Genomic DNA, 14,783 nt, shown 5'->3' with positions numbered 1-14,783 from the left:
AGAGTGCCTTTTCTTAGCTTGGAGAACGCTAGGGCGTTGGTGGATTGTGGAAGAGTAAGAAAGAGTTCTCTTTGGGACACTTTAAGCCAGAGACGGTTAACTCTTGCACGTTTTCCAAAAGTCATTCAGGCTGTTCTGTGGAGAGTGGGGGAGGGGAGGGCATCTGGGAGGCAAGTGAGGGTCATGGATGGGCCTCAGCAGAGACAGAGGCAACTACTCTGGGCCAAGGTACAAGGCTGGAGGGGCTCCGGTGGGGAATCTTGCAGGCATTCAGAGGTATTAGCTTTTCATCTGTATGAAATGGGCAACCACGACAGGCCTTTGAGTGTGACGAGAGATGACCCAAGGCCTGCTGTGTGGACAGCACGCTCTAGGGTAGAGTTGCCAGATTTAGCAAGTAAAAGTACGGAATGCCCAGTTAAATCTGAATGTCAGATCAACAACAGAGAATTTTGTAGTATTACGTATACCCTGTGTAATATTGGGGATATACTTATGAAAAAAATGTATTCGTCGTTGATCTGACATTCAAATGTAATTGGATGCTCTGCATTTGACCAGGCAACCCTACCACGGGGCAGGTGGAGGCAGGCCGGCGAGCATTCCAGGGAGACAGAAGGAGCCAGGGTGGCAGCAGGGGACGCGTGAGGAAGGGCCCCAAAAACGACAAGGGTGGCCCGATTGGTGCACTTTTACAGATAGCTCTGGGAAGACGAGCTTCTTAGCTCTTCCAAGTGCTGACCGAGGGCGCCTCGAGGAAGGCTTAGCCGACTCTCCAGGCTCGCCAAGCCGGCCGCAGCCTCCTCGGGCGGGGTGGAAGCGGCTGCCGGCGGGGCGGGCGCGCTAACCCCGCCTTCCGCACCCCGCAGGGGCGGAGCCTGAACCAGGAGCCCGCGAGCAGCCCTCGCTCCCCGGATGACGAGTGGCCGGATAACATGGAGTCGGGCAAGATGGCGCCTCCCAAGAACGCTCCGAGAGATGCTTTGGTAAGTGCGAAGGCTGAGAGGCGGGGGGTCGAAGCTCCGCGCGGCCAAGGACCTGGGAGGCAGGCCCAGGCGGAGGGCCTGAGGATGGGCTCGCGTGCCAGTTTCATCCCAGCCGGGGCGGCCAGGGGCAGGGGGAGATGGGGGTGCCCTGGCCCCCCGGGTGATGTCCTGCCACCCCGGCAGCCCCTCCGGAGTGCACCCGCTAGCCACCCGGTTCCGTCTGTTGGGCCTCGGGCCCTGGCCGCCTCGTCGTCTCGCCCTGTCTGCGAGCCCTGACTCTCGCGGGGTCCTGATGCTAGCTTCCACCGTCGCCACATCCGAAAATGACAACCAGCTGTAGCCACCTCTACCTCTCTGCTGCGAAAGCCAACCCCGGCCTTTTTCTTCTCTGCCCCCGCCCCCGCCAAAAAATTAAAAGTTTTCCAGCAAAGAGAGTACGACGAAATTTGGTGTGATCCTGACACTCATTTGGGAGGAAAGGGATGAGTACAAGTTTGGAACCCAGAGAAAGGGGACCTTGTATTATAAATATAGATACTACCTTCGGTCCAGTCTTGATTTCCAATACCTAGATTATGCATCTGGCGCTTTTATTTGAATCCACAGGTGATGGCACAGATCCTGAAGGATATGGGAATTACGGAGTATGAACCAAGGGTTATAAATCAAATGTTGGAATTTGCTTTCCGTAAGTTAACAATACACCAAAAATTTGCCTAACTTCTGAATTTGAAAAGATCATTTTATTGTATAAGCATTTTCAACTAAATTACTTTAACAGTTACTATCACAGAATTCAGCCTAAAGCAGTAAAAAGGAGCTCAAGCTAGGGGACAGTGGTATTTACGTGGTGATATCTGTTCAAAATTGATCATATAGAAAGGTCAATTAGATATTAGAACCAAATTTGATAAACTTTCTAGAAACTAGTGGAACCTTCCATTAAGAAAAGTGGCTAGAAATATTAAGCTGTTTTCATATGTTTAAGAAAATAATGTTTTGTTCTTAAAGGATATGTGACTACAATTTTGGACGATGCAAAAATTTATTCCAGCCATGCTAAGAAACCTAATGTTGATGCAGATGATGTGAGACTGGCAATCCAGTGTCGTGCTGACCAGTCTTTTACCTCTCCTCCCCCAAGAGATGTAAGCAAACTTTTATTTGAAGTTCATTTTACTTATAATTATTTTAATTGTTGTTCTAATAACAATTTTTTTTTAGTTTTTACTGGATATTGCAAGGCAGAAAAATCAAACCCCTTTACCACTGATTAAGCCATATGCAGGACCCAGACTGCCACCTGACAGATACTGCTTAACAGCTCCAAACTATAGGCTGAAGTCCTTAGTTAAAAAGGTAAGAATTTTTAGTCAACTTAGCTTTTAAAAAAGGTGAGATGTGTTAGGGGAATTTGTAAAAAGCAAATTCCTATAGATAATGCAGTAAATTAAAGGCTGAAATAATTTACTAGGATTTTTTAAATGTACTGGCTTGAAAATACCATGTCTGCAATTAGCTGCTATGTTAAAATACAAAATATAAGATGCAAGATTTTTAGAGCTAAAAGGAACTTTCGTGTTGATCCAACCCAACACTTACTTTTCACATCAGGAAACTGAACCTGAACTCATCTGTGGAGTTAGTAGCAAAGCTAGGACTCATGCCCCGGTCTCATAACTCCCCACCTCTCCGCCTATACCATAGTTTTTGAGTGAAGCCCACTAACAGAGTAAATGCTATGCCATCAAGAATTGGACTTGCTTTCTCAAAGAGAACCTAAGGCTCTGCCACCACTGAAAAAGTTTTCTCCACGTTGGGCTGCCTTTGTTGTCTGAAATTCCACTATAAGAGAATTTCTTTTTGGGTTAAGATGTTGACTGGTTAAGATTAAGATTAAAAATCATAAGGAAGTTATACTTTACTAAACTCTTTACTAAACTTTATACTAAACTCTACTTTAAACTTAAATACTATATAGAATTATATATGTATGTACATATGTATACTCATATCCATGTTTATATAGATATGTATTATGTTTGTATTTTATATATATAAAATCCTAACATGTCAAATCTGAACAACATTAAAAGTAATTTGTTTTCTAAATCCCCCAGGGAGCTAACCAAGGAAGACTAGTTCCACGGTTAAGTGTTGGTGCTGTTAGCAGCAGACCTACCACTCCTACTGTAGGTAAGTGACAGAGGGAAATGGCTTTTCTGGCTGTTAAAGAAGTGCATTAGCACTTGATTTTGAACTATAATGCAAGTCAAAAGGTAAGTCAAAAAACTCGCGTATGTGTTGCCAATGATACATTTACTTTTCCTCTAGTAAAGCTATAAACATGTATTTTATCAGATTTCAAAATAAGAAAGCCACAAGGAATATCTGATCCCAAATGAGTATAGAATTGGACATTACCCACCATTGTTGTTGGTGTAAAGTATGATCCCCAAAACAGGAGTTTAAGCTGTGTTCTTTCTATACAAATGATGTTGCCAAACGCACTCATGGCAGTAGCCTACTTATCAGAAATTAAAGAAATTTCTGAGTAAATTGGCAAGAGAATGCAGTCAAAAGAAAGAAGTTTAAAATGTACAAAAAGCTTCAGAATATCAAAGAAAAAGTCATTCTGTTTTTAATACTAACCTTTTCAAAAGTGGTGCTGATTGTCCTATATGGTCGGGGGAGCTCCTTCAAGCCAGCTCCTGTGTCCTTTGTGACAAGTCTCCGTCATTCTTTGAGCATTTCTTGCTTTCTGGCACAAGATGTTCCAAGCTCGTCTTATATTTTCCTTAGCCCAGTCCTAGAATCAGCCATTTCTCCAAAAAGCCCTAATTCCTTTTAGTGGAGAATAGTATTTAGAAACCATTATTTGTTTCTTTTTAATGCCGTTGTTTAAGTAATGAGGAAAACATAAATAATGGATTTAGATTTCCTGATTTTTTTATCCTATGTTTCTGCTGGCTTTCTTTCCTAAAGTATTTTCAGAAAAAATCCCCTTCTCTTTGACCAGCGTTGTTTTTGGCTCTTACTGCTGATAACTGGAGTCCTGTAGATGTCCCATAGCTGGAGTAGAAGCAGCGTGTGATTTTTGAGGTGTGTAGACAATCTCTTCATAGTCTCAGGATGTGAATTTACATTTCAGCATTTTAAAATGAGCCTGGTATAGTATTCGTTGTACACTTCTAACTACCTGCATGTGACCTTTGAGGAGAGAGATTTGCATATATAATTTGTGTAACTTTGATCATATTCTGTTTATCTGTGGATTCATATTACTTAAGCTAATACTAATTTTTTAAAAACTCTAGGCTGTGGCAATCAGTTACACGTGTTGACAAGTTAACCAATTTTAGTTATCAGTTGTGATTTTTATTCCTAGACATTTACAGTACATATTTTAGCGATTATTAAAATATAGAGTGAGGGAGCTGCTAAAAACAAAGAGGCAAGTTTTAAACTTTAAAAAAATTTAAAACGAGTTTCATAAAGCATGAGACCCAAGCATCTGCTGTGTTCAGTTTTAAAGCCTAAACTCCATACTTACTTAAATGTTAATAATTCCTTATGGTAATAGCCAATAGTAATAATAATAAACATCTACCTACTGTGAATTTTGACAAAATACTTCTATTGCTTCATTAAGTTTCACCAAATTCTTTGGACTGCTCCTTAATACATGGGAAAACTTGCCTAGGGATGGAGATATGTTAGAGTTAAGGCCTCACCTTCTGGGTTTGGGAGAGAAAGCACTAAAACCCAGATTCCTGGGTACCTTTGGGCTTTCTTCCCCTATTTAGGCTCTCTTCTCCTTTGGCCCTGAAGATGATGATAGTTGTGATTTTTTTCAGCAACTCTATCCCTGGGCAGACTATTGGTTCCAGGGAAGAGGGATGTATGGAAAGCCTGCATCCCCAAAGAAAAACCTAGGAACAGACACATTTCCACAAATGTAGTTTTTGAGAGAGCTGGACATCAGTATACATACTAAGTCTTTGAGTCTTGCAAAATTCATTAAGCAAATATTTTTTGAGTGCCTGTTAGGAGCAAGACACAAAGCCATGTGCTCACAAGGATAAAAAATGTTAGCCAAGGCTTGTAGTTTAGTGAACGAGATAAGATACTAATAATAAGGCTCCTGTGATGCGTTAAGAGAATTTCTGAGGCAGGCAATGACTTTTCAGCAAATCAAAGAAATTTTATAAAATAGGGTGGTATTTGAGTTGTACCTTGGAGTAATGGGTAGAATTAAGATGAGGGGGGTTTGGACTAAGTTATCTCTAAGATCCCTGTCTGCTTAAAAAAGTATCCGGATATAGAAAAAGAGTATGATTTTTGTGCCCACCTGGGGACCCCAAGTGGTGCATTTGATAGGCTTTTGTTAGATGCATGTTGATTTAGTTTCATGGGCATAATAGACATCTAATTCTCAGCAAGTGACAGAGACTAAAAGTGCCACCTAAGGTAATTAATAGAAAACTTGGGTCTTTATTCTGCTAGTTTATTTAAATGCTCAACTTCATGACTTCATGTAGCTAAAATTCAGTGCCAGACACTGTTTGAAGAGCTTTACATAGATTATTTTAATTCTCACGAGAATCCTGTGAAATAGGTACTGTTATCCCCCATTTAACAGATGAGAAAACTGAGGTACAAAAAGTTTTAAATAACTTGCCCATGGACACTCAGTTGGTCATAAAGCCTGGATTCAAACTCAAGCAGGTAGGCTCCAGAGCCTACATTCGTTACACTATCCTGAATTTTTAGCTTCTAACCTACTCAGCTTGTAAACATTTTTGAAGTTACTTTGCTCTTATTTCTAATGATGTTTTTTTCTCACTTTTCATTAGTTCCCTGTGCTTTGAAGGTAGTTTCTGATAAGCTAAGGAGTACAGAATATGACCCTGTATAGCAAGTCATCTAACTAACATGGTCTGTTAATTACAACTACAGCAACCCCGCAAACAGTCTCTGTCCCAAATAAAGTTGCACCTCCAGCGTCAGTGACAAGCCAAAGATTTACAGTGCAGATTCCACCTTCTCAGTCCACACCTGTCAAACCAGGTAATGTGATGGGCAGGGGTCGGGGGTGGGTTGTAAGTGGTTCTTTTAAAATATTTTTTCTGAACTTTAAAATTTGTCAATAATTTGTGGTTATAGAACAGTTTGTGTTCCTATAGCAAGAGTTAAATTGTTTAATATCATAACAGGAAGGTGGCAGTAATGCTGCAAATCAGGGGTCTTCATAGAGGGTCTCTGAGCCCACTAAAAGTGTGTGAAATTTTAATATATGTAATGTTTTGGAGGGGAAGGGAGAGTATTCAGTGTGATCATCAGATTCTCTAAGAACACTGTGAATGAAAATAAGGGTCCACAAATCTAAGGTATCTTCAGGGAAAAGCACTTAGGGTTAAAGCTCAAGAAAATACTACAACTTAGCATACATCTAATGAAAATTGTAACTTTACTCACTTTATGGAAGGATACTTAGAAAGTTGGACTAATATAAGTAGAATTTTGTTACAGCATAGTTTACTAATGCGTATGTTTAGATTTCACATCTTCTGAAACCTAACTACACACAGTAAACTACTTATATAAAATGTTGGCCTGTAAGGGAATCACGAGTCCTGACCTTGACCATGTGCTTTTAATGTGTGCTTTAATGTTCCATGATGAACTCCAATGTGCTGCTTCCCATGACTAATTGAAATTTTAGGTAGTTAAGTTCAAAAAGAAACCTAACAGAACTTCTTTAACCTTGTACTAGATACTAATTTAAGTACTTTAAAGTATTAAAAATTTTAATTTAACTCTTAATGCAGTATAATTACCTGAGTTTCTTCTATGACATAGTTGCACTTCATGCTATTGAAATTATTAGAATTAAATTCAGCTTTGTTGAATACTTTTTACCATGTTTCTGATTCTGGGTAATTCATAGTATCGGGTGTTTTCTCCTCTGTTTACAGTTCCTGCAACAACTGCAGTTCAAAATGTTCTGATTAATCCTTCAATGATTGGGTCCAAAAATATTCTTATTACGACCAATATGGTTTCATCACAGAACTTGGCCAATGAATCAAACCCATTGAAGAGAAAACATGAAGATGATGATGACAATGATACTATAAAGAATATAGTCTAGATGCATTTCACACATGTAGTTGGTTTTGAGCCCAGTATACTGAACTAGAACCTTCTAGATCTTCTCAAGTTTTATGTTAGAAAACTTAAATGTAGCAGCAATATTTTTCACGTTAGTTAAAACTGTTAGATTTCTTAAGGGTACCAATGTTTTTTCTTTAGGCTTTAAGTATAAAAAGCACTTGTTTCTTAATAGTTTTGTTAACGTCGAGTCCTACTCTGGCAATTCTATTTTTGGAAGCAGTTCTCTGCCGGGTACCACTGATAGCAGCACTTACGTTTCAGTTTCAACACTTTGATCAGTGGAGTAATCTTTAACAGCATCATTTCTAATGTACATTTAAATACTTTCTTTTGTAAAGTAAAATAGTCACTTTTGTTGTCACCAACTTTTTTGACCAAATCTCTCAATTTAGAAAACACTTTTTGGAGAGGATGTATTTAAAGGGATTCTAAATCCATTTTGAACGTATTTAAGTTGTTTCTTGGTGTTCCCTAACCTCCCACCTCCTCAACCCCGTTTCTAGATCCCATTTGTTTTCTGCACCACCTCCCCCACGTAGGCTTAAGTTACTCCCCATTGCTGTTAAATTTAAAAGGCCAAAACTGGAATTTTAAAAACATCATTCCTGATAATACAGCTCAGTATCATTTTCATATTTTTAAAACCTGCTTTACATGCCTGATGTTCTGTGGTTCACTTTAACCTGAAGGTTTGCATTTGCTTTGTTTTTCTCTCCATACTAAAGCACTTGAGTTTTATCCCTTGCCTTTTATGCCCATTAAGCTTAACTTTGCTTTTTACATCTAGTTTTGGGTCAGTTACGTTCAGTTCCTCCATCTTATATTCCAAGTTGATAACCCCACCATATTTCACGTTTCTAAACTTAATGTGGAAGATGCTATAGCTTAAATCTGCCTTGATAAGTATATTTACACTGGACCTAAGCAAAACCACTGAAGAGCAACTGTTTTCTTCCTTTTTACCACATGCACTTATGCTTTGATCACTACTGCTTGGACCCTCCTGTTGGTATAATTCAGATCATCTTTCTAGCTTGTTGCTGAGGATGTCACACATAAGATGGGATCAAACCTGAAAGTTTTCTAATAGTTGTCCTTCTTCTAGAAGGCCAACAACAAAAACAAATTTGTGTGATATGACTTGCATTTAGGTGCACTCTGCATAGGTTTCCCAGGAATGTTCTACTGTTGCTAAACACCTTTCCCTACTTTCCATTTATACACATCGAAACATCTTACTGGGAAAGATTGCAAAGCTTCAAAAATATAGAGGCTTGTGTTGTTTTTGTTTAAGTAAGTTTGACATATTCAACATAGGAATACTTTTGCAGAACTTTCTAAAATAAATTTTCATATCATGATTTAGAACTTGTAGCCAAGGATCCTCAAAACTTAAAACACAAGTAAGTTTCATCTTAGGATGGTGCTTGATACATCAAAGAGAAATAGTCCGGTAACAGGGAACAAACGTCTCATCACAGTTTGTTTTTGGATGTTTGTTAGGAAAAGGTGGTATCAAACTTATAAAAATAGATCTGATCAACATCATAGGAGAAAAATTTTCATTCTAGGATATCATTACTTGAATGTTCTCAGGGAGGCGGCATGTCAAAAGGCCTAGGTTCTAGTCCTGGTTCCATCATTTACCAACTGTGTGACCTTACTTCACCTCTGAGCCTTGTTCTCCTCACTAGTTTAACAGGAAAATAACACCAACCCTGCCTACCTCACAGGGATGTTGTGAGGGTTTAATTGGTATGTGTGAAAGCTCTTTCGAAATTATAATGTGCTATATAACTCTAAGGAATTGTTAATGTATTTGTTCCAAGATTATTAATTAAAAAAAATTGAACTTATAATTTATCTTTCATTTTTGACTTATGGGATTCAAAGAAGATGAACAAGGCCCAGTAATTCTGAGGTCCAAAAAGCAATTAAGATTTGTCTAAGTGATGAATTAAGTATAAATCAGGGAATTGCTTGCTTTTATTTGGAATCAGCAGGTAACTCGTCATAGTAAAGCAAAATAAAAGTGAAAGGATATGGGTTTAAATCGCTTAAAAATGTAGCATGCTCTGTCTTTGGGGGGAATTTGTACATATAATTGAGCTTGTAATCTGAGTCAATGTTGACTTATTAGGTCAGCCAGTGGGTGGTTTGCCCATTCAGATGAAGGCTGCTTTATCTAGCTTGCAGATCTCCCTTCCCTAATTACATCCACCTAATCTAGCTTCAAGAATGACTTAAGGCAGCTCTTATCCTCCAGCTTCTAGGTGGAATCTTTATAAAGATGTACTGATGGTAAATGGGGTGAGGACACTGTCATCCCAAGTTCTTCCTTTTACAAGCAGGAAACAAGTGTCTTTGATCTGAGTATGAATATAGGAATACAGCCAGCATTCAAAGAGAATGGAAGATGTAATGCACGCTGCAGTCTAAGGAGTCCAGAGTGAAGGGAAGTACTTATGAGGTAGGAGAGAAAACACTAATCAGAGCAGCAGGTACAAAGCAGTGTGTATAATATGCCACCATATATATTTTAGCCAGCCCTGGTGGTCTAGTGGTTAAGAGTCAGTGCTCTCACCACTGTGGCCCGAGTTCATTTCCCGGTCAGGGAACCACACCACCCATCTGGTGGTTGTCATATTGTGGGAACTGCAAGTTGCTGTGATGCTAAAAGCTATGCCACCAGTATTGCAAATACTAGCAGGGTCACCCATGGTGGACAGGTTTCAGCAGAGCTTCCAGACTAAGACAGACTAGGAAGGAGGACCTGGCCGTCCACTTCCAAAAGGAACAAATCAGCTGTGAAAACCCTACAAAAGGCAGGAGAGCACTGTCGCATATAGCACTGGAAGGGAAGAGGATGGCACAAAAAGACCAGGCAGGGTTCTACTCTGCTGTACACAGGGTTGCTAGGAGTCGGAATCGACGACACCAAGAAAAATACATATTTTAATATATTTATATGTATATACACACATGGATATGCTTTTTATATGCATTAAGTAGCTCTAGATTGAAGGAAACCAGTCTTAGAGTCGTTGCTTCTAAGGAAACTGTAGCTAGGGGACTGAGGCAGGAAGGAGTCTTCTCATTGTAAACCCCTTTTTGACTTCTACATCATGTGCCTCTAGAGGGAAGTTCTGGACATAAAAAGGAAAAGAAGGGAAGCAGGAAACACTGAACTAAAGAAGAGATTGAATTTGTTTATGACAAAGGTAATTTTTTCCATATACAGGCATATATATATTGTCTGGGCGTTAAAAGTGAATATGCTACACTTAAGCCTAAAGTTTGCAATGTTAATTAATTCATAATTTTATATTAACAGGAAGCACATGCTTGTACTATTCTAGCTTATATGCTCATAAGTTGTCTGTTATAAACTATCTTCCTCAACTAGGTTATAAATTCCTTTCAGAACACAGATGCTATCTTATGTTCTCTCCATTATGTCCTAAGCATTTAGCAGTCACTCAAATATTTGGCTATTTACATTTCCCCATTCATTCTCTGGGTTAATGATGCAAATAAATGGAGAAAGATCCTGTAGGCAGACTCTAGTAAAAAATACTTAGGGGCCAGCCCCATGGCCTAGTGGTTAAGTTCGGTGTGCTCTGCTTTGGTGGTCCAGGTTCACAAGTTCAGATCCCAGGCACAGACCTACACCACTAGTCAGCCACACTGTGGCAGTGACCCACATACAAAATAGAGGAAGACTGGCACAGGTGTTAGCTCAGCGTTTATCTTCCTCAAGCAAAAAAAAAAAAAGCAAGATTGGCAATAGATGTTAGCTCACGGCTAATCTTCCTCAGCAAAAAGTACTTAAAAGGTACAATCAGGGATTGATGGGTAGATGAACCAGCAGTTGTAGAGTCTAAGTGCTAGGTTTATGGGTGTTTACAGTTCTTTGAATTCCTCTGGACATTTGAAATAATAAAATGTTGGGGGAATGGTAATCAGTAGGAGAAAAAGTCATCAGTATGCTAAAGTTCTTGCCCAGCTGTGACATTAATTTGCTGAATCTATAGGTAGCATCTCTAGACCTCATCTACAAAAAGATTGGACTAGAATTCCTACTTCTCAAACGAGGGTATAGCATACCATTAGAGGTGTGCAGAAACATGGTGCATTTTAAAATTAACTACAACTATGGGGACAGTATTAATGAAAATACAAATGAATTTCTAAGAAAAAGTTCAAGCCTTCAAATCTTTTGTTGTGTTTAAAGCAGCCACCAAAATTTTCTTTTGCTGTTCTCTCCAGAGTCAAGCAAAAAAGTCCTAGAACAGAAGGATCATTTCAGGGAGTGAGGCACAATGAAAAAGCACCAGCCTTTGGAATCAGAAAACCTGGATTTGAATCCGCGCTGTTATTTACTAACTCTCTGATCCTGTCCAAGAGTTTATTTCTTTATCCACAAAGGTGAAATACGTATCTAGTTTGTAAAATGCCCAGCAGAGAAATTCCAGTTAAATATGGCCTTTTTAAGTCATGTGTTTACCTCTGATCACTCCCAAAAGCCCATGAAAATGACAGGAAAGAGAAAAGAAGGGAAAATTACAAGGACAAGGAAGACTCAGAATGTCATTAGAATAGTTTCTTGGCTTTTCGGCTCGGATCAAATTGAGACTGTCACTGGATTTTCAGCATTGACAAGGAAGCAAATCCTTCAAGTCTGAGAAGCGAATATGTAGGCTGAAATTCTACATATAGCCAAATGGGCAAGTATAAGGGTTGAATAAAGACATTTCAGACAGATAAGGTCTCAAAAATTTTACCTCCCAGGCACTTATTCTCAGGAGGCTAATGGGGTCTTGTGTTTCACAAAAGGGGAGTAAATTAAGAAAGGGGGTAAAATGGATCCAGCAAAGGGGAGGTCTAACACAGGAGGTAAAGGGAATCCCCAAGGGAGTTATCCCGGAGGGATATCCTCTAGAAAAAGAAAACACCAGAACAACAGCTGTCTAGCAAACCTAGAGGGCAGCCAGGACAAACGAGCAGGAGCACAAAGGGCTCCATGAGGGACATCTCTAATAAAAATGAACTGTCTCATATGTTTGAATATATTGGGAATGAAGAGTGATAGGTACGTAGAAAAAAAGAAACATGTTTTAAACTTCAAAGAAAATGAAAAAGTACATAATATAATCATAGCATACAACATAGCTCAGCTGTGAATACTATTTGTAATCACAATGTAGACTACTGAGCTAGAATTGTGACAAAACTATACTGGCAGAATGAAGGGAAAGTATATGTGGGACAGAGGCTCTAAGACAGCTAAATCTTCCCATGTATGAAATTATATCATTTTTTTAAAGATCAAGAAGTTAACAGTATAAGCATGGTACTTAAAACATAGAGATAAATACCAGAAAAAAGCTAAGAGTTGAAAGCAGTCACCTCTGAGGAGTAGGAATCACAAATGCGAGGAATGGGCTCAGGCCTATTTTTCTTGTTATAGGCCTTGACTTTCTAAATGATGGTTATGTGTAATAGATAAAAATAAAACTTAAAATATCCCAATGCCTGCCATAAAGTAGGACCTTGATAAAAGAGTAGACATTTGTCTAATCCCCCCCACCTCCCCACTGCTGCAGCCCCATTTCTTGCATTCAGAAATGTAGATGATTTGATCCCTTCCTCAAGATTCTGTTCTCACCCTAACAAAGTATGACAGGAAAAAAATCCCAGTTTCAATGGATACTTTTATTATTTATTTAACAGATCACCAACTTCACCTCCCTCCCTACCTACAATTGGAATTACATTTTGTTTCCATGCTGAGTAGTGAAACAATGACAAAGCTAATCAGAATAAGCTACTTCAAAAAGAGAACTAGGCTAACAGCTCACTTTCTTTTAACAGGCAAAATATAAATACATGCATTCTAGAATGCACAATGGTTTAGTCCCTAAGAAATGCAAATGGGATCCTGAAGAATGTAGGCAAATCCAGAGTGCAGTAAAGACGAGCTGAGATGCTGTGCAACTGTTTAAGGGTTCCTGGTGCTGCATCTCTTAGCTGCTAGCTGAATCTTGACATGGGGGAAGATTTTAGCTAATGCCAAGTAGAGATGTGGAAAGCGCTAAGTTGACTTAAGGGCTGCGCACAGGAACCAAAAGGCAGGAAAGTACTAAACATTGCTGAGAGCATCCACCCCAGGAAGGACTTTACCTGTTTTTGAGAGAGCACACACACAGACAGCATTACTATAAGACCCACTAAGCCAGATCTGCCCCCTTCTACCTTCCCAATAGCACGTCCACTCTTCTTCAGGATACACGGCCAGGAGTTGGGTAACTTACACTTTGGGTCCCAGATCTACTAGAGTGTAACCTCTTTGAGAATAAGTCTTCCTGTCTGCCCCTCTCTACTTCAAATGGATGCCAGGAGCTTTAAGTTCCTCTGTTTGTACTGTGCAGCTAATAATAACACTACCTACTATCTCCATTCCACTCCAGCCACCTCTCACTGCATAACTCCCATCCTTCCCTCAAACAAGCTGAAAAACAGGGAAGAACCTCACCTTCCAGGAGCTCTAAACTGGCACCACCTCCAGTGCTCACATGGCTGACTTTATCCTCCGTGTTCCATTTGGCACAGCAAGTGGCAGTGTCTCCACCACCTGTTGAATGAAAGGCAAGTAAAAAGGGGAAAGGAGAGAAAAGAAAAGAAGAAAAAGGAATGGCACCAAAACCATAAGGCAGTCTGCTCTCAAGCCCAAAAGGTAGCTGATGAACCCCCAACTCCATCTCATTAAGAAGCTCCTCCATGAACTATACACCCGTTTAGCTCTCAAGATTCACCCGGCACCAAGAAACCTAGGAAAAGCTAACCACTTCCCCCTTCTTTCCTCTGATCAGAATTCTTCCGGCTGACACTGGCATTAGCCTTTTACAGGACCCCTTACCTATGATGGTGATGCAGCCCCTGGAAGTGGCTTTCACCACCTCATCCATGAGAGCTTTGGTTCCTCGGGCAAAAGCTTCCCATTCAAATACACCCACAGGTCCATTCCACACAATCTGTTTAGCCCGAGCAACAGCCTCAGCATACTTCTTGCTGCTCTCAGTGCCACAGTCCAGGCCCTAAGGGGTGATTAAAAGAGACGATGAGCTAACAAGAAAAGCTACTTAGAGGAGCAAATACCACCTCCACCAAGACCAGAACTCAAGACTGAATACCAGAGTTTCCTTCTAGAACCAAAAGATACCCTTCAGTCTTTAAAATTATAAACCTATTCATGCCCTTTATGGAAGATCAAGTCTAAGGGAAAACCTCAGAAGTTATTTGATAAAAACATTCTTAGCGACACTACTTACAAGTGTGAAGCACAAGATGGGTGGTTTTCAACCAGGGTCAATTCTGCCCCTCCCCAGGGGATGTGTGGTAATGTCTGGAGACATTTTTGGTTGTCACAACTTGGGGGGGGGGTGCTACTTGGCATCTAGTGGCCAATGATGACTTAAACATCCTACAATGCAACAGCCCTCCACCACAAAAACTCCCTGAGATGTCAACAGTGCCGAGATTGAGAAACACTGAACTAGATGAGTGCTTCTCAACCTTTGGCATGCGTCAGAATCACCAGGAGGGCTTGTTCGAGCACCA

The 14,783-nt window shown here is 40.1% G+C and overlaps 2 protein-coding genes across 4 annotated transcripts in view; one reads left to right on the top strand and one right to left on the bottom strand.

Moving 5' to 3' along the window:
- The first annotated feature begins 597 nt into the window (after positions 1 to 597).
- TAF9B (TATA-box binding protein associated factor 9b) overlaps positions 598 to 14,783 on the top strand; it is a 23,500-nt gene continuing 9,314 nt past the window's right edge. Inside the window, exons 1-7 of one of the 3 annotated variants that reach the window (XM_070605799.1) lie at positions 598 to 986; positions 1,593 to 1,674; positions 1,998 to 2,134; positions 2,211 to 2,345; positions 3,107 to 3,182; positions 5,946 to 6,056; positions 6,965 to 9,022. In XM_070605799.1, the coding sequence (XP_070461900.1) occupies positions 936 to 986; positions 1,593 to 1,674; positions 1,998 to 2,134; positions 2,211 to 2,345; positions 3,107 to 3,182; positions 5,946 to 6,056; positions 6,965 to 7,140 (768 nt within the window). In that variant the 5' untranslated portion in view covers positions 598 to 935 and the 3' untranslated portion in view covers positions 7,141 to 9,022. Of the gene's footprint in view, positions 987 to 1,592; positions 1,675 to 1,997; positions 2,135 to 2,210; positions 2,346 to 3,106; positions 3,183 to 5,945; positions 6,057 to 6,964; positions 9,023 to 10,300; positions 10,594 to 14,783 lie in introns of those variants that run through there. The other 2 variants (XM_070605801.1, XM_070605800.1) reach the window with 2 other exon arrangements.
- Positions 12,860 to 14,783, bottom strand: part of PGK1 (phosphoglycerate kinase 1) — a 19,159-nt gene continuing 17,235 nt past the window's right edge. Inside the window, exons 9-11 of the mRNA XM_070605797.1 lie at positions 14,083 to 14,260; positions 13,699 to 13,797; positions 12,860 to 13,346 (exon numbers count right to left, since the gene is read on the bottom strand). Of these exons, the coding sequence (XP_070461898.1) occupies positions 13,306 to 13,346; positions 13,699 to 13,797; positions 14,083 to 14,260 (318 nt within the window). The 3' untranslated portion in view covers positions 12,860 to 13,305. The remainder of the gene's footprint in view (positions 13,347 to 13,698; positions 13,798 to 14,082; positions 14,261 to 14,783) is intronic.

This window comes from Equus przewalskii, chromosome X (genome assembly GCF_037783145.1).
Source record: "Equus przewalskii isolate Varuska chromosome X, EquPr2, whole genome shotgun sequence".
NCBI lineage: Eukaryota > Metazoa > Chordata > Mammalia > Perissodactyla > Equidae > Equus > Equus przewalskii.
Note: the sequence above shows the minus strand (reverse complement) of the source record. Positions and strands in the feature narration are given on the sequence as shown.